The 25,755-nt window shown below is 40.1% G+C and overlaps 1 protein-coding gene across 5 annotated transcripts in view; it reads left to right on the top strand.

Moving 5' to 3' along the window:
- The window catches only part of DNAJC6 (DnaJ heat shock protein family (Hsp40) member C6), a 139,073-nt gene that overhangs the window by 75,087 nt on the left and 38,231 nt on the right, over window positions 1-25,755 (top strand). For 3 of the 5 annotated variants that reach the window (XM_049618536.1, XM_049618534.1, XM_049618535.1), the window contains 3 exons: window positions 16,213-16,363; window positions 17,472-17,521; window positions 17,621-17,769. In XM_049618536.1, the coding sequence (XP_049474493.1) occupies window positions 16,213-16,363; window positions 17,472-17,521; window positions 17,621-17,769 (350 nt within the window). Of the gene's footprint in view, window positions 1-6,948; window positions 7,127-16,212; window positions 16,364-17,471; window positions 17,522-17,620; window positions 17,770-25,755 lie in introns of those variants that run through there. The other 2 variants (XM_049618537.1, XM_049618538.1) reach the window with 2 other exon arrangements.

Genomic DNA, 25,755 nt, shown 5'->3' with positions numbered 1-25,755 from the left:
CTGAAATTTCCTTCAGGTGCCCTCAGACAGAATATGGCTTTTGAAATATGTCCTAAAGGATGTGCTATCCCTGGGGGATTCCACTTGTCTGAGGCAATATTAATCTGCTCTGGGAACAGCTTCTTGGCCATCTGCTGATAACCATTTTTTATCATTTGTTATGTAAGTGTGAGGACCAGATTCCATAAGCAGCTATACAGAGAGCAGGTAAAATTCTTGCTCTTTAGCTTGACCTTCAAGTATTCTGGGATCTCAGCACCACCTCCCACCCCCCTTCCCAGTCTCTCCTCCCTCTGCCTCTGCACACCCTCCACATCTTCCCAGCTCCCTGCAGGATGTCCCCGTTCCAGGACTTGCCTCAGATACGTTACTCACCATCTCACAGTGCCCCTTGCTTCCTCACCTGTTTGGTGGACCCTGGGATACCCGTGTCTTTGTGCTTTTAGTGTGGATCCCCAGGTCTGTTATAATTGGTGCCCAGTTAAGATCCGCTTCCTTTTTATCTATGTCCCTTTAGCCCGTTTCCACCCAAACTGCAAATCAAATACCACATCTTCCATAAAGCCTTCTTCTTTCCTACTTCCAGTGACGAGCATCCCTCTCTTCAAGCTGGGCATAAGCACTTCTGAACTCCTGTCCACTTTATATGTATATATATAAATAATATTTGGTGAGTCTGAACAAGAGACAAGCAGTTAACAATTCTGGTGCAGCTCTATGAGAGATATTAGAGAAAAACACATTAATGACTTCAAGACTATGTTTCAGTGTTAAGTGGAAAAAATGGTGGTCCCAAAATGCAGATAGTATGAGCTTACTTCTGTGTACGTGTATACAGAACATACAATATGTATGTGTGCATGTACATAAAAATGTAGAACTAAAAATGTAAGGATACACGGTTCTCCAAAATGTTAACAGTGGTTACCCTTATTTGTTTTCTTATTTTCCCCTCTGCTTTAATTCTGTTTGTTTGGTTATTTTTTTGTTTGTTTGTTTGTTTTTGTTTTTGTTTTAGTGGACCTCGGGTGCAGAGAAGTGAATTAATCATACTGCTTTGTGGTCTTTAAACTGCACGGATGCCTCTCTGGTTTGATTCTAGATTCTAGATTTCTTTTTTTTTCTTCCCCATCCTATCCTCATTTTTTAGCCATCTGTTCTTTTTCTAATGCTCTGGATATGTGTCCTTGCGTGTACCTAAATTTTCCATGTTGAATATGACTGACCTCTGTATTACATATGTCTTACGTTGTTATGTAATTATATATGTATATTTTGTATGTTATATAACAAAATACAATATAACATGTATTTTATATGCTATATAAGAAAATGCAATATAACAAAAAGTTATATATATAACATATATATGATATATATATTTAAATCTGAATGAAAACCTTCAGAAACTGAAATTCACATCCTCTGTCTCATACCTTTTTCCCCCTTTCCCTCCCTTTCTTTCAACCTCACCATCACGTACACACATGCAAAAGAAAATTTCTTGAGCAGTTGTACTTCCAGCTCTAAAACCCCAGGATTCTTTATCCTGCATATTAGTTGATCCCTCCCTTGAGCTCTGTGCTACATGGTTAGGCATAGAGTTCTCACTCTGACTTGTCCTGAATAATTGAGCATGCTTCCCTCCCTACTTCTTACTACAGCACTGCACTTGAGAAGAGAATGGCCATGGCAAGGCAGATAATCCTATGGGACCAAGGATAGTATTTTGTGGTGATTCCTTATCTTTTTCCAGACAGTCTGGATGCTATTCAAGTATATGGAAAATGGGGACATAAACTTTAGAGCTAAAGGGGTGTGTGGTGTGGTGTGTGTGTGCGTGTGTGTGCGTGTGTGTACATCCACACACATATACATCAAAACTTATTGAATGTTTACATTTTAAATAGGTGAAGTTCATTGTATTTCAATTTTATATATGTCAATAAAGCTGGTTTTTTTTAAGTTAATTGTAATGGTGTTTGGAGAAAATCATTTCATCTTTCTGGTATATCTATTTGAGGCATGGGAATACATTGCTAATATCCCACTGAGTACTGAAATATTATGAGTGTAACTTGCTTCCTTTCATGGCCCAAGCAGGACTTCCACTTATGTTCTGATGAAATGAAAAAAACATGGGTATTGTCATTAGATAAACATTTGTATACCCTAGCTGAGTAACCCTCTGTGAATGAAAATGCCTCTTTGAGACACATTTTCTTATCTGAAAAACAAGAGCAAAAATATCTCTCAGTATTGCGTGGGAGAGTGTACGTTCCTAGCCTAGCGCTTAGATTGTAGTAAGGTTCCTTTGGCTATATGTGACATATGTGTGTGTTTTGTGTAGTGTGTAGTGTATACACATCGATCCTGATTTTGTAAACAACAGACAATATCCATCTACGATAGTTGCTGTACCTCTGGAGAACAGTAGTTGGATCTTTGTTTAAGAAGTCCACTTGCAGTGGGAACTCCAGGATCTCCATCCAGGAGGGGCTAAGATGAGACAGCCTCATGGGAAGGAAAGGGGTTGAGAAACTCATCTTATAGCTGCATTTGAACAGCAAACAATGCTTTTCTAAGATTCTATGAATATCTGGGGGTTATTTGGGAGGACTGTTAGAATTCTCTTAGCCACCTTTTGAGATTTCTGTTGTCTTCCCTCTTTCCAAAAGGAGAACTGAAATGTTGATTTCAGTGTTGTTTGACTTTTGCTTTGCAGTATTCTTCAAGCAGGCCATCAGTCCTTTGCTATCTCTGTCCTCCCTCACAGACAGGGTCAGGTAACAGTGAGGATGTTTTCTCTGTCTCAACAAGAAGGCTAGTCATTAAGGGAAATGTCATAGTCCATTTAATGCAATTTTAGCTCTGACCTTTTGGTTAGAGAAGGGAGAAAAAAAATTGATAACCCCTTACTTCCTGGAGTTGAGAGGCCATGTGGTAAGCAGAACCCTTTCTATTTCTTCAGAGTTCTTTTAGAGGTTCTGATCTTGCTAAATAGATTTGATCGTTACTATTTCATAATGGTGAACCTCTTTATTCGGTTCAAGTAAGTGTTTGAGAGTAATAAAACAAAATCTTTCACATAGATCTCTTTTTCTGGCACACCGTAATTAAAATATTTGTTGAATCAAATTAAGCAATATCCACGTATCCGTTGTTTTATATGAGAGTATGTAGAATTTGGACTGACAGCTGTAGCCTGATTCCAGTGATCCATGCGGAACAAAATGTGTTACATCCATTTAGCCGGAATTTCCCCAGCATCAACCCTGTGCCTTGCTTTTATTCTACACAAAGTCAATTTTGGTTTCATGGTAGTCTTCATTTTGATTGCATTTCTCATTCTTTCTTCTCTCATCATTCTTTCTTTTATATGTTGGATTTTTTCGGTAAAGAGTAGCTAGTGATGATTATTTAATTATCTCCCCTGATCTATCGGAAGATAAAAATTTCTCCTTGGTCTTTTTAAAAAAATTTTTTTAAAGTATTAGCCTTCCATACAGTAAAGCTCTTGTTGAGTTTCATGAAATTCCCATCTCTCAGGCAAGAATGCTCAGTGGGTGCTTGAAGATACAGTACTGCAATCAGAAATTCAGAGAAGTGTGAGGGGACAGTAAAAGCATTTGGTTTTATTTGCTGTCTACATTTAGTCAAAGGCCAAGTCTCTGCCAAGTTGAGCTGCTTGGTCTTTCTTGCCACCCCTTCCTTCTTCTTTCTTATTCCTGTATTCCACAGAAGCCCGGTTTCATATACATTTATTGAGCACCTTCTGTGTATCAGGTATTGTGCCAAGATTTTGGGGGGCTGTAAAGAAGTGAAATACTGTCCGTGTTATTGAAGACTCAGAATCACTGGGATTGAGTGTGGTGGGTCAGACCCACTCGTAAATAATTCTTATTTAAGTCAGACTGCCTAAATTCTAGGATGGGGGTCCAAAGTGAGGTGGGAGAACGGGGCCATGAGAGACAAAGTTCTTTTAAAAGATGTCAGGATGGGAGGTATATAAGAGCAGAGGCTTTGTTTGGATCCAGCCAAACTTGGGTTCCATTTCATTCTGCCATGGCTGGGACTAAACTTCACCAAAGCCTCAGTTTCCTCAGTGGGACTCCTACCTGCCACTGTGCTTAGTGTGAAGGTCTAACTCCATAGTTTATGGAAACTGCTCAGCAGAGTGCCTGGAGTATGTGTTTAATAGACGGCCTTTTAAAAAAATTTCAGTCTAGTTAGCATATAGTGTTATATTAGTTTCAGGTGTACGTTATAGTGATTCAACACTTCTCTACATTATTCAGTGCTCATCAAGATAAATGTGCTCTTAATAGGTCTTCACCTGTTTTACCCATTCTCCCCCCCCCCCACCTCCACTCTAGTAACCATCAGTTTGTTCTCTATAGTTAAGAGTCTGTTTTTTGGTTTTGTCTCTTTTGTTCTTTGTTCTGTTTCTTAAATTCCACATATAAGTGAAACTATATGGTCTTTCTCTAACTGACATTTAATTTAGCACTACTCTCTAGATCCATGTATGTTGTTGCAGGTGGCAAGATTCCATTCTTTTTTATGGCTAAGATTCTACTGTGTCTGTATACCACATCTTCCTTATCCATTCATTTATCAGTGGACACTTGGGCTGCTTCCATAATTTGGCTATTGCAGATAATGCTGCAATAAACATAGAGGTGCATGTATCCTTTTGAATTAGTGTTTTCACATTCTTTGGGTAAATATCAGTGGAATTACTGTGTCATATGGTAGTTCTATTTTTTGGGAGGCCCTTCAAACCTTTTTCCACAGTGGCTGCACCAGTTTACATTCCTACCAACAGTGAAGGAAGGTTCCTTTTTCTAATACCTGACCTTTTAAAAATGATGATAGTGTCTGGGCTGTCTGGGTGGCTCAGTCAAACGTCTGACTCTTGATTTAGGCTCAGGTCATGATCTCATAGTCATGAGAACAAGCCCTGTGTTGGGCTCTGTGCTGAGCATGGAGCCTGCTTAAGATTCTCTGTCCCTCTCTCTCTGCACATCTCCCCACATGCATGTGTGCACATGCACATGCTCTCTCTCTCTCAAAAAATGTTTTTTAAATGATGATAGTGTTAGAGTTTTAGAATTGGGGGGGGGGAAGTATAGCTCCCTTTTATTTTCTAAACAAATACACACGTGCACATATAGCTATTTAGCAGGTGATAATATTTATAACACAAATTATTCTAATTTTCATTTCTTTGTTGTTGATTTTGGACATTCTCTAGAGTGTCCCTGTCGCTAGCTAAATGTTCACCATTGCTGAGTTGCTGTTTGACATAGGGAATGGCATCAGATCCTTCCAGCGGCTTCCCAATTAATTTGATTGTCGTAAGAGCCCCAGGACCTTATTCCGGTCAAAGAAGGGCTGGGTGTACCATTGATTTGTCAGGGCCGTGATGCAGGTGGATACTAGGGCTTCCTACACGGTCTGGGTCCTCAAAGCCTGAATTGTTGGCACCACCTGTTCTGTGGCCTGTGCCTGCCAGTGCTGAGCTCTCTGGAACTGCTAGTAGGTGCTGCACATGCCCAGACCTCTGCCCGCATTCATTAAAGCAGCTGCCAGATCTGTCCATGTCTAGGATGGCTGCCGTGCAGTGACTTGTAGTTTTCTAAGTGACTTACAGTTTTAATAGTTCACACTGTGTGCCAAATAGTGTGGAAGTATTTCAGTATTTCAAAAACCAGTACCACTGAATCTGTGTGAACCTGGATATTAGCCATGCAAATAGCACATAATAGTTTCCCATACCAGCCACCAGATCACTTCAAGATGAGACGAGGAAACCCCAGAACTACGAAGAAGTTCACCTCTGTTAAACATTCAGGATACCAAACTACTGCGAGTGAGGAGTTTACATGTGCTGTAGCTGAAGCTCTGGAAAGAGGTTCTGTCCTTGTTGTCCAGTCTGGCTTTATCAACCCTGACACTGAACGGCATGATCTTTTTTTTGCTGAGCCTGTGAAATTTTGCTGGAGACAGCCTTTTTCACCGCTTAATTCTTTCCATTCTCCAGACCCGCCTGGTAGCTATCATTCACTAAGGGCATACAACACAGCAGGCACTATGCTAAGGGCTTATAGAACTTTCTTGTATGATCCTCACCACATTCCTATGTGATATTCTCTTAATGCTTTCCGTTTACAGATAAGGAAACCAAGACTTTTATTAGTTGCTTAACTTCTGCAGGCTATATAGCCAGCTGTAGCAGAAGTCGAATCCAAACCAGGTCTAGCTGCTTAAAGCCCATATTTGACTGTGGTGGCTTTGTTCCATTCCTAGCCTCTTGTTGGCACAAGGAATATTGTTTTTTTGTTTGTTTTTGCTTAAATTTATTTATTTTTCTGTGAAATTGCTATATTTAATTGGATTCTTGGGTATTTTATGGCAGGCAATCCAATGACTCATTTACATGAGAGCTGAATTTCTAAGAATTAAAATGAAAATTCCTGGTTGTTTTAGAAAATCTCACTATTTAAAAATCACATTGGGGGTGCCTGGCTGGCTCAGTCAGTAGATAATGTGCCTCTTGATCTTAGGGTCATGAGTTCGAGCCCCATGTTGGGTGTAGAGATTACTTAAATAAATAAACTTAAAAAAATCATGTTGACATGCATGGTCTCACTTGATCCTTTTGATGCCATGAGACATGTAGGAAAGTTTTTGTTCTCAATTTGTTCCCATTTACAGAGGGAGAAGAGGTCTGAGAGGAGTACAATATCATGCTTAAGGCCACAGAGTTTTTAGGTAGAAAAGTGAAGTGTTCAGTCAAGACCTGTCTCCCCAGTGTCAGGCTTTTTTCTAAGCTGTCCTGAACTAGGGTGTAAGAGGAATAAGGTGTAAGCAGCCTTTGATTCTGGAAGCCAGGGCAGTGGGCTTTTTCATGGTAGATCTAGTTATTATCCCCTATGTGATCCATTTCTCTAATTGCAGGAAGCCAAGAGCTGAAAAGTCTGCTATAAACAAGGAAGGATGAAGCCTTCTGTGATGATGACACTGGTTCTCTGCTTCTTGCTGAGTGTCCTGGAGAAGGAATAGTGTTTTCCTAGGATAGGAGCTAATAGTGCATCTCTGCAAGGTCCCAACTTTGTAGAAGGTAGGAAAGGACATTTGTGGCATTATAACAAATAAGTACAGAAAATCATGTCCCCTTGGTGAAGAGGAGCATGAACACGAACAGATAGATCATCATGTCAAAATTCAGGTTATCAGTCACCCCTCAAATGGGCTGAACGCTATGACAACTCAACATGACTAGACCTGGATGACAAAGGTGTTCCAGAATTGAGAAGGTGATGCTCTACAGGATTGTCTTTGTGGAGGCTCAGAGGACCTAATGAGAAAGGCTGATAGCCCAAAAACTTCAATTTTGCCAAGGGTCCTTTGCCATCTCTTTCCTGTCCTGATGTATTGGATTAGCTTGAGTGTTCTCACCAGAGCTGAGACAGTTACTACCCTGATGAAGCAGGGTCTTGGGTCTTAGAAAAAAAATCAGGTACTGAAGGATACTCCTGGAAAGTTTCCATCCCACTTGGAGTGAAGGCTCCACACAGGGCTCTTCGAGGGCTTGTGGACAGTGTTGGCCTCCATCTTACAGGCGGGGCTGAGAAACCGTTTTGTGGCCATGAACTCTGATGAATTGTACACAGACGATGGAGGTCTCCACAGCCACTGAGAACTGACATACTGAAGCTTAACAGCATAGCATTTGGCTGTTGTCTTTATTTTATGTAGCTTGTTTTTTGCTGTAAAACTTATTAATGTGAATCATAGAAAATTTAGACATTCTAGTTCAACAACAAATCACTTATCATTCTCTTACTTAGATATCATTGCTGTAATTATTTTGAAAATGTAGCAGCTAAGAGCCTAGACTATGGAGCAGCCTGCCTGGGTACAGATTCTGGCTTTACTATCTCTGGGACCTGGGGTGGGTCACTGATGTGTCTTTGCTTCAGTTTCCTCATGTGGAACATAGGGACAGCAATGGTATCTCCTTCATAGGGTGGTTGTGAATATAAAGAATTTCGATTAGTGCCTGATACCTAGTAGGCATTCAGTAAGCTTGACTTGTTATTTTTATTTTATGTTCATTGAATTGTCTAAATTCTTTCTCTAAACTCAAATAATCTTCTTTTGCAAAAATGAGATTTTACTTTGTGTGTTTTGTATCTTGCTTGTTTTTTACTTAATTCTTTGTCATGAGCCTTTGTACTCTTCTACAAAGTGGTTTCAATAGCTAATTTTGTGGCATTGTTAGAGGTGCTCACCCACTTCTCTTACTGTGGGAGAGGTACATTATTTATAGTCTTTCGCCTTTATTAACAATACCTCAGTGAATATCTGGTTTGCTAAATCTTTGCATACCATCCTTTTCTTTTGATGGCAGTACTTTATGGGGGAGCCTCCTTTCTTGGGGGTCACTAAGCAAAGTTGTATGCAGCGTAGGGTGCCATGGATACATATTTATGTGAGCAGTAGGAGCATACATGGAGAATGTTCCAGGGTTCTAACAAACAGTGCGTGCAGCCTTGGAGATGGTGAGAGTCTGATTTTTAGATGATCAAATATTTGTATCTTTTAATAGGTTGGTACCATGGAGCTCTGTTCTAGCACATAATACAGGTCTAAATTTTCTATAATTTATATTAATAAGTTTTACAACAACAACAAAAAGTTACATAGAATAAAGAAGTTCATAATACTTCTCATAATAGTATTTTCTTACGGCTGACAAATCATTAAGAAGTTAATGAAAAGTAGCCATGCCTACTTATCCTATTTCATAAAGTCAGTTAAGACCAGCCTTAACCTTGTGCTAGTCTTCTTAAAAATATATTCTATTCCAAATAAGTATTAAACCAGCTCAAATATTTTTTGGAATGAAGCATGATATAAATACAGACAAATAGGTAACTCACAGTCCAGTGGGAAGCAGAGATTCTCTCCCAAGAGATACAAGCTTTGTGTCACTCACTCTCCAAGGGAGAACCACTCAGATTCTACCTGTGGTGAGTTCCCATGACTTGGGAGCCGTTGGGATGCTGTGTCTTGTCTCCTAAATTAGGAATCCTAGGAAAAACTTGTGTATCCTTAGAAATGACACGGGGACAGGGTGCAGTTTTTTTAGCGCTGGTCTTTGGTGGGTTTACATTTTAAAATGACAAGACAGCATAGAATAAGAATCTACTTGGAGCCTTCCAGGCACAGACCTGGATCTTTCTCTTTGGATGGCAGTCTCATGCCCTATCAGCTCTAACCTTGCCACCTCCCACCCTCTAAGACCCACAAATCCCTGAGGAACCTTTAGTAAACTCACGGTGTTTTCCCACTAGTTGCCATTTAGTCATAGCATTTAGAAGTATGTTGGAGGTGGCAAGGTTTGGGTTCCTCAGAATGCAAGTATTTTCAACCAGCTAGTGCAGGGATTAGAGAACTTTTTCTAAAAAGTGCCAGATAATAAATACTTTAACTTTGTGGACCATGAGGTCTCTGTGACAGTGACTCAACTCTGCCATAGTATCATGAAAACAGCCACAGACAGTATGTAAAGGAACGAGTGTGGTTGTATGTATGAGTGTAATAAAACTTTACTTATCGATACTGAGATTTGACCTTCAAATAATATTCACCTTATTAAACATTTTCTCCTTTGACTTTTTCCAACCATATAAAAATGTAAAAGCCATTCTTATTTCACAGACTGTACAAAAATAGGCAGCAGACTGGATTTGACCCATGAGCTATAGTTGGTCAACCCCTGATCTGCAACAGCCATTATTTTTCTTCTGCCTTCTGTGTATTACTTTCTGATTTCACCATTTCCCTCTACTGTGTCATTTTTTTTGAAGCCCCTCTGTGCTTTCTCTCAGCTGAGACTTACATAGCCTTTGGAGAATCTATTCTTCTGGCCCTCATGTAGCTCATCAGGGAAAGCCAGAATACCTACCTAAAAGAACCATTAGGGCAAATTCAGATAACGTCCTTCTTCTCTTTTTTGTGTCCTGACTAATTTGACATATAATATGGGTATATAAAGGCTACAGGTAGATTCTGCCAAGTGGGTCTGATTTCTGCAGGTCTCTAAGGTTCTAATCAACAGTGGGTGCAGCCTTAGAGATGGTGAGAGTCTGATTTTTAGATGATCAAGGATATTTATATCTTTTAATGGGTTGGTACCATGGAGTTCTGTTCCAGCACAAAACAATAAATTATATTAAAAAAAAAAAAAGAGTCCAAGAGAGGTCTGAACAATCAATTTGGTGTCATCTCTTAGAACAATGGTATATAACAAGGGTATTCAGGCTGGAGTAGAAACTTTTGATGGAAATGGGGGAATTACAAACATTTTATACCACTCTATCCTCAATATATTTAAAATGAAAACACAGTACAAATTTTTTATGTGAGGATGTGTTTAAAGGGAAATAATATGCTCTATGTCATAGAGAAACAGAACCCAGGAGGACATTCTCAGATCTGTAGTTATAGTCCTAATCTGTGGGGCTGCCCATCAGATCAATTGCTGGCATTTTATTTAAGGCCGTGAGGCAGTGGGGGCGACACATGCTGTCTGCCTAAATAATGAGATTGGTTTGGTTGGTCTGACAGATGCCGTGATTTATGGGAGTGTTTATTGTGGGGACATCTGCTGCCGAGGGCAGCCAGATGAAAGGCACACAGGCGGGAGGTGGAGGAGGGCAAGGAACAGGGGAGGGGTGGTTGTGTGTAAGGCAGGTAAAGACCACCCCAAGTACAGCTGTTAGAACGGAGCTGCTATGGAGCTGTAAAATAGTGGGAGATAGTAGAAGTAGCCTGGGCTTTGGATTGTGCAGATCTGGCTTTGAATCCCTGGCTCTGCCACTAGTCAGCTGAGATTTTAGGAAAGTTGCTTCCTTTCTTTGAGAGTTCATTTATTCATCTATAAAATGGGGATAATAAACATTCTACCTCTTTCCCACTATGTGAAATTGTACTAACAAAAAAGTCCAGAGTTCCTGTACACAGGGAAACTCAGTTAGTGGTAGACATCATTCATATTTGTCCATGTGTCCACTTGTTTGTTTATTCACCAGCATCGATTGTTCTTTGCAATTTCTAATAGAGCCGTATTTTCAAGCAGATGCCTAATGGTGACTTAGGCATTAATGGCTTTTGTGATGAGGATGAAAGTACACAATAGTCAGCAAGTATTTATAGGTATATGTATTGCCATTCAGATGGCACATAAGAGTTTAGTGGGAACCTGAAGTATGATTTAAAGAACAGCTGCCTGGGGCTGCCTGGGTGGCTCAGTCGGTTAAATCTGACTCTTGGTTTCAGCTTAGGTCACGATCTCACCATCCATGAGATCGAGCGCTGTGTTGGGCTCCATGCTGGCAGTGTGGAGCCTGCTTGGGATTCTCTCTCTCCCTATCTTTCTGCCCCTCCCCAACTCACACTCTCTCTCAAAATAAGTAAATGAGCTTAAAAAAATATAAAGAATGGCTGCCTGGCCAATAAACACAGTGAAAGATACACAACTCGCTAACTGGGGAAAAATCGTAAAACAAGACCAAAATGAGATATTGCTTCACACTCACCAGGTTGGTAAAATTATAAAGTCAAACAATAACCAAGTGTTGTATAGCACTACTAGTAGGAGTTTAAACTGATATGACTACTCTGGGAAATGACTGGTCAATATCTAGAAATCTGAAAATGTGCATATCCTTCTTGCTAGTAAATTCTACTCCTGCATATAACCTAGAGAGAATCTCCTGTATATAATCAAGGCAATGTGTTCATAACCACATTGTTTGTTATAGTAAATGACCCGACCGTCCATCAGTGGGGTAATGGATCATACTTTAAGTGAGATAAAGTTACAGGTAGCACCATCATAGAATAATTTTAAATCATAGTGAGGAAAGAAAGAAAATTGCAAACACAAAACCATTTATAAACAATATTAATATATTAACAATATATTAATTGTTAATTAATAAACAATATTAATATATTGCTTATGGATAACTACATATATAATAAATGTTTAAAGAAATTTGGAATGATACATATCAAAATCAGAATAGTATTAGGGAAAGAAAGAGGGATGTGATTGGAAGGGTTGCCTAAGGCTCAAATCCAAACCCTACCATTTACTCACTAGCTGTGCACCCTTGAACAAGTTTCTTAAGCTCTCTGCCTCAGTTTTCTGATCTGTGAAAGAAAATAATAATAATATCTTCTTCACAGGTATGCTTTGAGGATTAAATGAATAAATATTGGTAAAATGCTTAGAATAATACCTAGCAGATAGTTCAGTGTTACATGAGCGTTCATAATTATGGTTCTCATTACACGAATCTTTTATCTTTTATTTATTAAAAAAAACTTAAATATTGCAATTTTTCATTTATAAATGTTTCAGTATTTATTCTGGTAAGTGAGGACTGTTGTTGAACATAACTATAGTATTATTACCCCTAAAAAAGTAACAATAAACCTTTTTTTTTTTTTAATTTTTTTTTTTAACATTTATTTATTTTTGAGACAGAGAGAGACAGAGCATGAACGGGGGAGGGTCAGAGAGAGAGGGAGACACAGAATCAGAAGCAGGCTCCAGGCTCTGGGCCATCAGCCCAGAGCCTGATGCGGGGCTCGAACTCACGGACTGCAAGATCGTGACCTGAGCCGAAGTCGGACGCTCAACCGACTGAGCCACCCAGGCGCCCCAACAATAAACCTTTAAAATCAAATACTCAGAAAGTGCTCAAATTCCAGTCGCCCCATAAATGTGATTAATTTTTTATAGTTTGTTTGGATTAAGTTCCAAACAAGAGCTGATCTGTCTTTTTAAAAATTTTTTTCTAATGTTTATTTATTTTTGACAGAGAGAGAGAGAGAGAGAGAGAGAGAGAGAGAGAGTGAGCGTGGGGGGGGGGGGGCAGAGAGAGAGGGAGACACAGAATCTGAAACAGGCTTCAGGCTCTGAGCTATCAGCACAGAGCCCAACGCGGGGCTCGAACACACCGACAGTGAGATCACGACCTGAGCTGAAGTTGGATGCTCAACCAACCAACTGAGCCACCCAGGTGCCCCATTGGCTGATTTGTCTCTTAATATATTTTGATCTATATATTCCTCCTCCAACTTTCCTTTTTCTTCCAATTTATTTTTTTCTAGCTTTATTGAGGTATAGTTGATATATAAAAATTACACACATTTAATGTATACATTTTGATGACTTTAAATATGTGTGTATACCCGAAAAACAAATAACCCAGTGAAGAAATGGGTAGAAAACATGAATAGACACTTCTCTAAAGAAGACATTCAGATGGCCAACAGGCACATGAAAAGATGATCAACGTCGCTCCTTATCAGGGAAATACAAATCAAAACCACACTCAGATATCACCTCACACCAGAGTGGCCAAAATGAACAAATCAGGAGACTATAGATGCTGGAGAGGATGTGGAGAAACGGGAACCCTCTTGCACTGTTGGTGGGAATGCAAATTGGTGCAGCCTCTCTGGAAAACAGTGTGGAGGTTCCTCAGAAAATTAAAAATAGACCTACCCTATGACCCAGCAATAGCACTGCTAGGAATTTACCCAAGGGCTACAGGAGTACTGATGCATAGGGGCACTTGTACCCCATTGTTTATAGCAGCACTCCCAACAATAGCCAAATTATGGAAAGAGCCTAAATGTCCATCAACTGATGAATGGATAAAGAAATTGTGGTTTATATACACAATGGAGTACTACATGGCAATGAGAAAGAACAAAATATGCCCCTTTGTAGCAACATGGATGGAACTGGAGAGTGTGATGCTAAGTGAAATTAGCCATACAGAGAAAGACAGATACCATATGTTTTCACTCTTATGTGGATCCTGAGAAACTTAACAGAAACCCATGGGGGAGGGGAAGGAAAAAAAAAAAAAGAGGTTAGAGTGGGAGAGAGCCAAAGCATAAGAGACTGTTAAAAACTGAGAACAAACTGAGGGTTGATGGGGGGTGGGAGGGAGGGGAAGGTGGGTGATGGGTATTGAGGAGGGCACCTTTTGGGATGAGCACTGGGTGTTGTATGGAAACCAATTTGACAATAAATTTCATATATTGAAAAAAAAATATGTGTGTATACTTACGATACTATTACCACAATCTCCAAAAATCTCCTTGTGAAGTATTTTTTTATATGAATACTTAACATGAAATCTGTCTTCTTGAAATATTTTATTTATTTTTTATTTGAGAGGGAGAGAGAGAGCATGAATGTAAGTGGGGGAGGGGCAAGGGAGAGGAGGAGAGAGACTCTCAAGCAGGCTCCATGCCCAGTGCAGAGCCTGAGGTGGGGCTTGGTCCTGTGACCCTGGGATCATGACCTGAGCTGAAATCAAGAATCAGAGGCTTAACTGACTGAGCCACCCAGGCACCACCCCCCTCCTTAACATATTTTAAAGTCCATTATAAATATTACAGTTTAAAATAAAGTAAATAAATATTACAATTTTTAAAAAAGAAGAGATGTCATCATATAGTTGAAAAGTGAATAATGATTAAAAATAACATAAGAATTTCAGGGTGTGACATAATAATAGTTAGCTGCAGTCTGTTGGCCCCTAAATATATTAGGTTCTATGCTAATAGTTTTATATGCACTTATTTAACCTTTCCCTATGAAGAAGGCACTATTTTTATCCCAATTTTAAAGTCAGGAAGAAAGAGGCTTATAAAGACTGTTACTTCCAGGGTGTCTGGGTGGCTCAGTCAGTTAAGCCTCTGACCCTTGATTTCAGCTGAGGTCATGATCTCACAGTTTGTGAGTTCAAGCCCTGGCAGTGCAGAGCCTACTGGGGATTCTCTGTTTTCTCTCTCTCTCTCTCTCTCTCTCTCTCTCTCTCTGTCCCTCCCCTGCTCTCTCTCTCCAAATAAATAAATAAACTTAAAAAAAAAAAGACTGTTACTTCCTTCCCAAGGTCACACAGGAGTAGCAAGGCTGAGCCAGAACCCAGCTGAGAATGACTCCTGCTCTTGACTGCTAGGCTGAAGAGGCTACCTGGCCATTGTTTACATTAGCCTCCTCTACACAGGTTCCTTCTTTCTTCCTGTATCAGCCTTTGTAAGCTAAGTTGTGTTATGATGAGGAACATTCCCAAAATGGAATGGGGGTGCTTCTAATAATAAAGGGTTGGTCATCACTCATCCTGCATGTTCATTAAAGGTCAGTGGGAGCTCTGCCACACAGTTTCCTATTCCAGGACCTGGGAGTCCTGGACAGAGCAGCCTTGATCTCAAACCTTGCCAGTTGCTAGGGCAAAGAAAGAGAGAGACGGGGACAGAAACACAGAGAGGGAATGAGAACTATGGGGAGTTTCACACTCACAGTTAAGTGCTGTATCCTGAGTGACACACAGTACCTACCTTCACTGACATATCATAGACTAGAGTGGTGGTTTTCAACCAGGGGTAGTTTTGCCTTCCAGGGGATATGTGCCAATGTCTGGAGACAATTTGGGTTGTCCCAGCTGGTGGCAGTAGGGTGCTACTGGTGCTCTCTAGTGACTAGGAGCCAGGGATGCTGCTAAATACTCTACAATGTACTGGGCATCCCCACCCCCATAGCAAAGAGGTATTTGGCTCTAAATGTCAATGGTGCCAAGGTTGAGCTAACCACAAGGGACCAGAAGGTACAATTTTGTGAAGCTGTAAGGAATGAAAAACTGAAGTACTTGATAAATAATACTGATGATCACCATGCATCCTAAAAACTGTTAAAAGGCCCCTGAGAGGTTATTTTCCATGATGGACGTGAAGAATGACTTAGCGGGAGAGGCATGAGATGAATCTTCTAACATATTCAGCTCCCTCGCAGGGCAGAGGAGGCCCCTGCACACACTTCTAAGCTAAGCTGCTCTTCCTCTGATGTGGGCATTGTCTCAGAGAAGTATAATGAAGGCCACATGGACAATTACATTTTTTCTAATATTCATGTTAAAAAATGTGAGACTTAGCAAAGTGCTTCTCTTGGTCTCCCAGGCAGGCCCAGCAGCACTGCAGTAACCCAGAGTCAGTAAGTTCTGAGAGCGAGCATAACTTACAGGAATATCTTTCCTGGTCTGCGTATGTTATGGGAATGAAGAGAGATCGTGTAGTCTGTGTATCAGCTCCATTTCTGTTTTTCATTGGCAGGTGCCTCATCCCCAGACATGGAGCCCAGCTATGGGGGAGGTCTCTTCGACATGGTGAAAGGAGGTGCAGGGAGGCTCTTCAGTAACTTAAAGGACAACTTGAAAGACACCCTCAAAGACACATCTTCCAGAGTTATACAATCTGTTACCAGGTATGTGCATTCTTCCCAGTTAAGTTAATGGACCTCCGTGCCTCCAAAGGATCTAGTTACCTGGTTACCAGCCAACTGATTTTCTGGCTCAAGGACTGTCAATTATGTGATATAATTGCATGGAATCTGATCAACCAAGCAATGTCATTGAAGCCATAAAGTTGAGGCCTTCGGAAGCTACAAGCACAGGCCAGGAGGACTCAGTGCATTTTTATATTAAAATATACTGGTTGCCATCCCTGTCTTTTGAATCCAGCATCCTGGGTTCTAATGCATTATTTGCCCTTGTTAACCATGTGATCTAGGCAATTTAATTAACCTCTCTGAGCTTGACTTTTATACTCTGGTAGGATTCATGTCTTTGGTTGATTTGAGAATTAAATGAGAAGTTAAATGAGATAATAATGCACATGCAATCTGAAAAATACTCATTGGATCATAATGGAAACATTTATTTTTTGTATCTTAGTAGCTCTTTGAATCTTGTTTAGTGGAAGACATTTTCTACCCTTCTGCTGTATGAAAATTCTTACAAGCAGGCCATATGAATTCTATTTTATTCTTAGGTATTAGAAAATTCTAAGATCACTTTAGGTTGTAATATGCAGTTTTGAATCATAAATTCAAATGTCAAGCCCAAAAGATTAATCAAGATTTTAATCTTTGTTCAAAGGCAAAATTTATCCCTTACCAGCAATTGCCAACCAGGGCCTGGTGGACAGAGAAAAGATATCCCTTGTTGTTTCTCCATCACTTCCTTACCTACCCTCTCACTGTTCACACTTACAGGAGATGTTCAAGCAGGCAAAGAGGCTGGAATAATCAGTGTTAATGAATAAGCACTGTTTTCTATTCTGAGATTAATTCTGTTCAGGAAGTGTCACCTACAAAGGGTATTGGGGTACATCAGTTGGAGTGGTAGATTTACGCTCCTGAGGGTATGGGTTGCTTCTCTCAACAATTATCCTTTGTTAGAGAGAAGGCCTTGAGCTAAGAAAAACGCCTACTGGATGAAGTGTCCAAGTCATGATGGGCAAGTGATCGAGAGGGGGATATCCTGGCATATTTGGATCACTTTAATGAGCACCCTTTCCTGTCTTGCTTTTAGCTACACGAAGGGAGATTTAGACTTTACTTATGTTACCTCCAGAATTATTGGTAAGTTTCTCATGTTTATTAACAGCTCAGCTTTCAGTTGCTGCTCATTGCAACAGCATACCCATTTAACCGATATTCTCTCTCTGTGATCCCTCCTAGTGATGTCCTTTCCTCTGGACAATGTTGACATAGGATTCAGGAATCAGGTGGATGACATCCGAAGCTTTTTGGATTCCAGACATCTTGACCACTACACGGTGTACAATCTGTCACCCAAGTCTTATCGAACTGCCAAGTTTCACAGCAGGGTAAGGAGTTTTAGCACTGGGATGCCATGGTTGAAGATGTAACAGGGTATTTTTCCCTTTAAGAGATATCCTCAAAGCCTTTGTCCTCAGACACACAAAGCTGATAAACTATACACTCTGGACACTTCTAGTCATGAAGTATTTATTAGGCTGCTACAAAATATTTTGAAGATTTTCCTTGGGTGAGGACATTTGCAGGAAAAGTTTATCTGTCAATGAGATACCATATAATTTGGGGTCTCAAATCACTTGTGGCTGTTTGCTTAGTTGTTAGGGCACATTGCTCTGAGGCTCAGTTGGAGATAGAGCTGCTATGGAGGGCAATTGGTGAGCCTTCTACTGCCCTTAACCTTCCCTTATTGCTACTTAGGCGTCATGATGCATCAGTGTCGCTAGACCAATATAGACACCACTCAGTATAATGGAAATAGCTCTCTGACATTCAGTAAAGGTGCTTTTTTCATAAGTAGAAAATAGCACGCAAACAGTCCACACTGTGGGTTTGGTAATACTATTACTAATATTTGGAGCTTTTACACTGTCCCCTGAGGTGGATGGAGACCTGGGGCACAGAGAATTAAGGTGACTTGCCCAAGACCATTACCACTAGCAGGTGGTCTAAGGCTTGCTTGTGTTCTTAACCATTGCTCTGGGCCGACATATTACTTGGGAAAGCTGGCTTATCCTCCTAAGGAACTTTTTGAATAAGGCAGGGAAATATTCCTAGTTTCTGACTGGTTGAGAAGCCATGAGTGTTGGCTTAGGTTTGAATCTGATGTGAAGTCTGATCCTTCTGGCCAGGGAGTTCTTGATTTATTCACTGAATTAAGGCTTTTTCTCTTTCCAGAACATTTTCAAATATTTTGACTTAGCCTTAGATGTGATTGGTTTTGCAACTACATCTGGGTCTATTCCTAAATATAAAGGGTTTGCCACACAATGGACCCTTGAAAAGTGAAAATTTATTTTAAGTAAGCAAAATTATAGCTGCCTGTCCATCCTGTGTATCTCAGCTTTGATGCTAGAACACATTTTGCTCCAATTTTAGTTGCCATTGATAATCTTTGGGTTTCAGCTTCCAGATCTGTAAAAAACACAGGAAGGTTGGTCTGTATGTTCTCTAAAGCCTCACCTGCCCTAATGTTCAATGACATAAGGGACAATTTTGCTAAGGACTCTCTTTTCCGTGAAGGTTCCCAGAATAGGCAAGAGGAAACCTGGTGGTTCTCAAATGTTAGTGAGCAACAAACCACCTGGAGGGTTGGGCAGACACCCAGGCCGAGAGTTTCTGCTTTAGCAGCATAGAAGAGTGGTGGGAATCTGCACCTGCTAACAACTTCCTGGGCGCCGCTCCAACTGCTGCCCTGGGGACCACTCTCGAGAAGCACTGATAAAACCATTCTGAAGCAGTTTGGTCTAAATTGCTGCTGTATAATGGAGATTTTAAATGCAGCTCTTTTAAATTCCCTATAATTAACTGCCTTTCCCACTCTTATCCCATCTATTACCTGATTCAGAACAAGTGAATTAACATCAAACAGAATGTGGGTAGATATTCCGTTTCTAACTCAGATGCAAATCTTTTGGATTGATTTTTATTGTTTGAGAGTCAATGTCATCATTTTCATAACTGAAGAACTGTGGAACACCCTTCACAATATTCCATAGAAATTTTATTTAATCATGGAAGATCTCTGATAATCTGGAAAAATTTCCCTCTGAAAGTAAATAAAGATATAATTATCATTGTAGAAACATTCATATGTATGAAGATGTCTCTTTGTGTAGTATTTGTTTTTTCTTTTTAAGTTTATTTATTTTTGAGAGAAAAAGTTCAAGTTGGGGAGGGGTAGGGAAAGAGAATGAGAGAGAGAGAGAGAGAGAGAGAGAGAGAGAGAGGGAATCCCAAGCAGGCTCAGCACTGCTGGCACAGTGCCTGATGCAGGGCTCAAACCCATGAGCCGTGAAATCATGACCTGAGCTGAAGTCGGATGCTTAACTGACTGAGCCACCCAGGTGGCCCTTTGTGTAGTATTTGTAAAAGCAATCTCTATAAAGATATTTAAAGCAAGGCATCTATTAGTGCAACTGCATATTTTGTGACCAGTCTTAACAGTCTTACCAAAAGACCAGGACTTACATATTGAACATCTGTCCTGGGCTGCCCTCATTTGCTCTAGAAGAGCAGGAGGGATGTTTATTTTATCTGCTACCTAGGAGCATGCCTGGCATGGCTAATACAGGTTTCTCAGAAGAATGAATGTGCCAAGAATTGTTAAACATATAGATATAAAATAAATATTTGGTTCTTGTTCTCAAGACACTTAAGCCTAGCTGAAAAAGAAGCCAAGACATGCTAAAGACAAATGCAAATAATATTTACAATCCATACTGAGAGAGTTTGGGGAAAGGAGACAGCAGTGAGAGCTGGACCTTAAAGCATGAATAAGTCTTGCTTACTTATGAGTGTAAGTGAAAGGAATAGGGTTATTTCCTCTCTGTGCAAACCGTAGAATGTGTCTTACATAGCTCTTCATGATCTTGTCTTAGCCCTGCCTCTCCAGCTTCTTTTCCACTGTTCTCCATGGCCTAAAAAACTCTATACTCCAACCAGGGAAGACACATGCTGTCTCCTTGCATGAGCTGCTCCCTCTTCCTAAGAGGCCCCCATGCGACACCCCTCACCCATCCTAACAGCCTAACTTTGCTAAGGGGAGGGTTTCAGTATACCACAAGTCTTTTCCAATTCTTTTCTCAGAAACACAGGCTTGCACTACCTCTTTAGCCTCCTCAGATAGTCCTAGAACTTGGCAGAATGCAACTGGACCCTCCAACCTAACTGGTTCTCTCAGCCCTCAGTTGTATCTCAGGAAGACAGCCCCCAAACCTTAGTATTTTCATCTGAGCTCTGTTTTGGATTTGGCTACATCTCTTTTCCAGGCCACAGTCCTTTCTCTCCCCAGCACTAATGCTGTGAATTGATTTGCATCTCATTATTGCATTAGGTTCTCATCTTCCAGTGCATGAGGGCTAGAACCATTTCTTCCTCCTTCCAGGATAATGGAGTTCTAGGTCTGCAATTGAATCTTATTTATTTTTTTATTTTTTTTTTTTAATTTATTTTTGGGACAGAGAGAGACAGAGCATGAACGGGGGAGGGGCAGAGAGAGAGGGAGACACAGAGTCGGAAACAGGCTCCAGGCTCCGAGCCATCAGCCCAGAGCCTGACGCGGGGCTCGAACTCATGGACCGCGAGATCGTGACCTGGCTGAAGTCGGACGCTTAACCGACTGCGCCACCCAGGTGCCCCGAATCTTATTTTATTTTTAAAATATTTTTTTAAATGTGTATTTATTTTGAGAGAGAGAAAGTGTGAGTAGTGGAGTGTCAGAGAGAGAGATGTCCCAATGTCCCAAGCAGGCTCCACAGTGTCAGCACGGAGCCCAACGTGGGGCTCGATCCTACAAACTATGAGATCATGACCTGAGCCAAAATCAAGAGTCGGACCCTTAACCAAATAAACCAAATATTATTTTATTTTATTTTATTTTATTTTATTTTATTTTATTTTATTTTTTATTTTATTTTATTTTTAAATTTACATCCAAATTAGTTAGCATATAGTGCAACAATGATTTCAGGAGTAGATTCCTTGATGCCCCTTACCCATTTAGCCCATCCCCCCTCCCACACCCCCTCCAGTAACCCTCAGTTTGTTCTCTATATTTATGAGTCTCTTCTCTTTTGTCCCCCTCTCTGTTTTTATATTCTTTTTGTTTCCCTTCCCTGATGTTCATCTGTTTGTGTCTTAAAGTCCTCATATGAGTGAAGTCATATGATTTTTGTCTTTCTCTGACTAATTTCACTTAGCATAATACCCTCCAGTTCTATCCACGTAGTTGCAAATGGCAAGATTTCATTCTTTTTGATTGCTGAGTAATACTCCATTGTTTATATATATCACATCTTCTTTATCCATTCATCCATCGATGGACATTTGGGCTCTTTCCATACTTTGGCTATTGTTGATAGTGCTGCTATAAACATGGGGGTGCATGTGTCCCTTTTAAACAGCACACCTGTATCCCACGGGTAAATGCCTAGTAGTGTAATTGCTGGGTCGTAGGGTAGTTCTTTTTAGTTTTTTGAGGAACCTCCATACTGTTTTCTAGAGTGGCTGCAGCAGCTTGCATTCCCACCAACAATGCAAAAGAGATCCTCTTTCTCCACATCCTTGCCAACATCTGTTGTTGCCTGAGTTCTTAATGTTAGCCATTCTGACAGGTGTGAGGTGGTATCTCGTGGTTTGGATTTGTATTTCCCTGATGATGAGTGATGTTGAGCATTTTTTCATGTGTCGGTTGGCCATCTGGCTGTCTTCTTTGGAGAAGTGTCTATTCATGTCTTTTGCCCATTTCTTCACTGGATTATTTGTTTTTTGGGTGTTGAGTTTGATAAGCTCTATAGATTTTGGATACTAACCCTTTATCTGATACGTCATTTGCAAATATCTTCTCCCATTCTGTCGGTTGCCTTTTACTTTTGCTGGTTGTTTCCTTCGCTGTGTAGAAGCTTTTTATTTTGATGAGGTCCCCATAGTTCATTTTTGCTTTTGTTTCCCTTGCCTCCAGAGACGTGTTGAGTAAGAAGTTGTTGCGGCCAAGATCAAAGAGGTTTTTGTCTGCTTTCTCCTCAAGGATCTTGATGGCTTCCTGTCTTACATTGAGGTCTTTCATCTGTTTTGAGTTTGTTTTTGTGTATGGTGTAAGAAAGTGGTCCAGGTTCATTGTTCTGCATGTCGCTGTCCAGTTTTCCCAGCATCACTTGCTGAAGAGACTGTCTTTATTCCATTGGATATTCTTTCCTGCTTTGTCAAAGATTAGTCAGCCATACGTTTGTGGGTCCATTTCTGGGTTTTCTATTGTGTTCCATTGATCTGAGTGTCTGTTTTTGTGCCAGTACCATACTGTCTTGATGATTACAGCTTTGTAGTATAGCTTGAAGTCTGGGATTGTGATGCTTCCTGCTTAGGTTTTCTTTTTCAAGATTGCTTTGGCTATTCAAGGTCTTTTCTGGTTCCATACAAATTTTAGGATTATTTGTTTTAGCTCTGTGAAGAATGCTGGTGTTATTTTGATAGGGATTGCATTGAATATGTAGATTGCTTTGGGTAGTATTGACATTTTAACAATATTTGTTCTTCCTATCCAGGAGCATGGAATCTTTTTCCATTTTTTTGTGTCTTCTTCAATTTCTTTCATAAGCTTTCTATAGTTTTCAGTGTATAGATTTTTCACCTCTTTGGCTAGATTTATTCCTAGGTATTTTATGGTTTTTTGTGCAACTGTAAATGGGATCGATTCCTTGATTTCTCTTTCTGTTGCTTCATTGTTGGTGTATAGGAATGCAACCAATTTCTGTGCGTTGATTTTATATCCTCCAACTTTGCTGAATTAATGAATCAGTTCTAGCAGTTTTTTTGGTGGAATCTTTTGGGTTTTCCATATAGAGTATCATGTCATCTGTGAAGAGTGAAAGTTTGACCTCCTCCTGGCCAATATGGATGCCTTTTATTTCTTTGTGTTGTCTGATTGCAGAGGCTAAGACTTCCAATACTATGTTGAATAACAGTGGCAAGAATGGACATCCCTGTCTTGTTTCTGACCTTAGGGGGAAAGCTCTCAGTTTTTCCCCATTGAGGATGATATTAGCGTTGGGTCGTTCATATATGGCTTTTATGATCTTGAGGTATGCTCCTTCTATCCCTACTTTCTTGAGAGTTTTTATCAAGAAAGCATGCTGTATTTTGTCAGATGCTTTCTCTGCATCTATTGAGAGGATCATATGGTTCTTGTCCTTTCTTTTATTGATGTGATGAATCACATTAATTGTTTTGCGGATATTGAACCAGCCCTGCATCCCAGGTATAAATCCCACTTGGTCGTGGTGAATAATGTTTTCAATGTATTGTTGGAGCCGGTTGGTTTATATCTTGTTGAGGATTTTTGCATCCATGTTCATCAGGGAAATTGGTCTATAGTTCTCCTTTTTAGTGGGGTCTCTGTCCAGCTTTGGAATCAAGATAATGCTGGCTTCATAGAAAGAGTTTGGAAGTTTTCCAAATCTTATTTTAATAAATGTAGATGGCATGGGGTGCCTGGCTGGCTCAATCAGTAGAAGATACACCTCTTGATCTCAGGGTTGTAAGTTCAAGGCCCACGTTGGATGTAGAGATTACTTAAATCTTTTTTAAAAAAGTTAAAAAATTAATGTAGGTGGCAGACTCTTCCATAAATACCAGTGTTGGAAAAGACCAAACATGAGACTGGTTTTATTTGTAGACTCACAGGAGTCCAGCTCTGTCTATATCCCTGTGTCTTGGACCCTGAACTAAGTCACTTTACATTTTATTGTGTGATATGTGTTTGGGAATACGGTGGTGGTGGCAGAGACAGGCTGTTTCCAGGAAGATTTCACTTTGCTGAGGGGAGTCATTCTATATTTTGATTAGCTTTTATGCTTAGAAGCCACATGGTTTGACAGGAATTGGATGAAATAATCAAATAGCAGCTTTCTTAGGATTTGCATGTGTAACGGAATGTTAGAATAGGATTCATATTTAGTCTCCATTTTTAGCAGAGACCCCAACTCAATATATGCCAGATTGCCCTGCTTTCAAAGCAATGTGCTAGAGTGCCTATTCAGAACTGCACAAGAGGTATTGAACATTAGTTTTTTGTTTGTTTGTTTGTTTGGTTTTTTAGTCTTCTTAGCCAGTTTCCACCTTGAGGAAATAAAAATTACCAATGTTGACAGTAAAGTCCTGGAGACCAATGAGATGCATTATCTAAAACAGGTATTCTTGATCTGAGTTAAAGAAATATGGGTCCACCTGTGTATTTAGATCCATGGATGGGCTTCAGGGAGTTTAACCATTTCTTCTAGCACCCCACTTTTTTTTTGATGGTAAAGTATACATGACACAAACTTAACCATTTTGACAACCTATAAGAGTACAATTCAATGACATTGAATACATTCACAATGTTGTGTAACCATCACCACTGTCTATACCCAAACCTTTTCCATCATCTCCCAAATAAACACTGTACCCATCCACTCTGTAGGTGCATGTAAACTGGTTCACTTTCTGCACAGGTTTTGAGCTCTGCTCAGAATATCAGGAACCACTGCTTTACACATTTCTTGGTATTGATGTTGGTAAGAAGTAGAAAACCAGGTGAATGGCCACTGCATGTTGCCTGGTCCTAAAGTTCTTACGTTCTGATCGCACTCCAGCACCACTTGGAGTGTCCTTCCTCCTCCTCTCAACCAGGAAGAAAAGTATGCTGAAGGAGCTCTGTTAGTAGCATAAAAAAATAAACCCAGCTGATTCCTTTAGACTTTTCCTTCATTTTGATTGTTTCTAAACTACATAATCTTGCAGGATTTCTTCCCTTTTGAGAACAAATTGATTTTTGGGAAATATGCTATCAATTTGAACTTACTTAAAGGTCCATCTTTTGTTTGTTTCCTTTCCTTTTCCTTCCAGAGCTCACCAGAGGTCACCAGAGCTCCCAGTTGTTTCTGCTTTGGTTTGCTGGTTGGTGAGAGGTGACTTTACAGGTTATACTTCATCTCTCCCTCTGCCACCAGGCTTCAGTTTTAAGGAAACTGAAAATATGGCCATCACTTGAAGCCATAACCACCCACAAATGTGAGGTGGAATTGCAGTTAATAATCACCATCAGACAGTGTGATATAATAGAAAGTACATGAGTCTTATCAGTAATTTTTATTGAGATGACAATTTTAAGCTTTAAAAATTACCCTAGGTTCACATCTCAGCTGTTCCTCTTCCTGGTTAAATCTCTTCACTTCACCCGAGATACCATTTTATCCTGTATGCAATGGGGATGACAATACGAATACCTACCTTGCAAATACTTAGAAATTCTTTTCTGTAGTTTTGCCATAACGAATAAA

Source organism: Panthera uncia (assembly GCF_023721935.1).
Source record: "Panthera uncia isolate 11264 chromosome C1 unlocalized genomic scaffold, Puncia_PCG_1.0 HiC_scaffold_4, whole genome shotgun sequence".
Classification (NCBI taxonomy): domain Eukaryota; kingdom Metazoa; phylum Chordata; class Mammalia; order Carnivora; family Felidae; genus Panthera; species Panthera uncia.
This window is presented reverse-complemented; position numbering and strand designations above follow the sequence as displayed.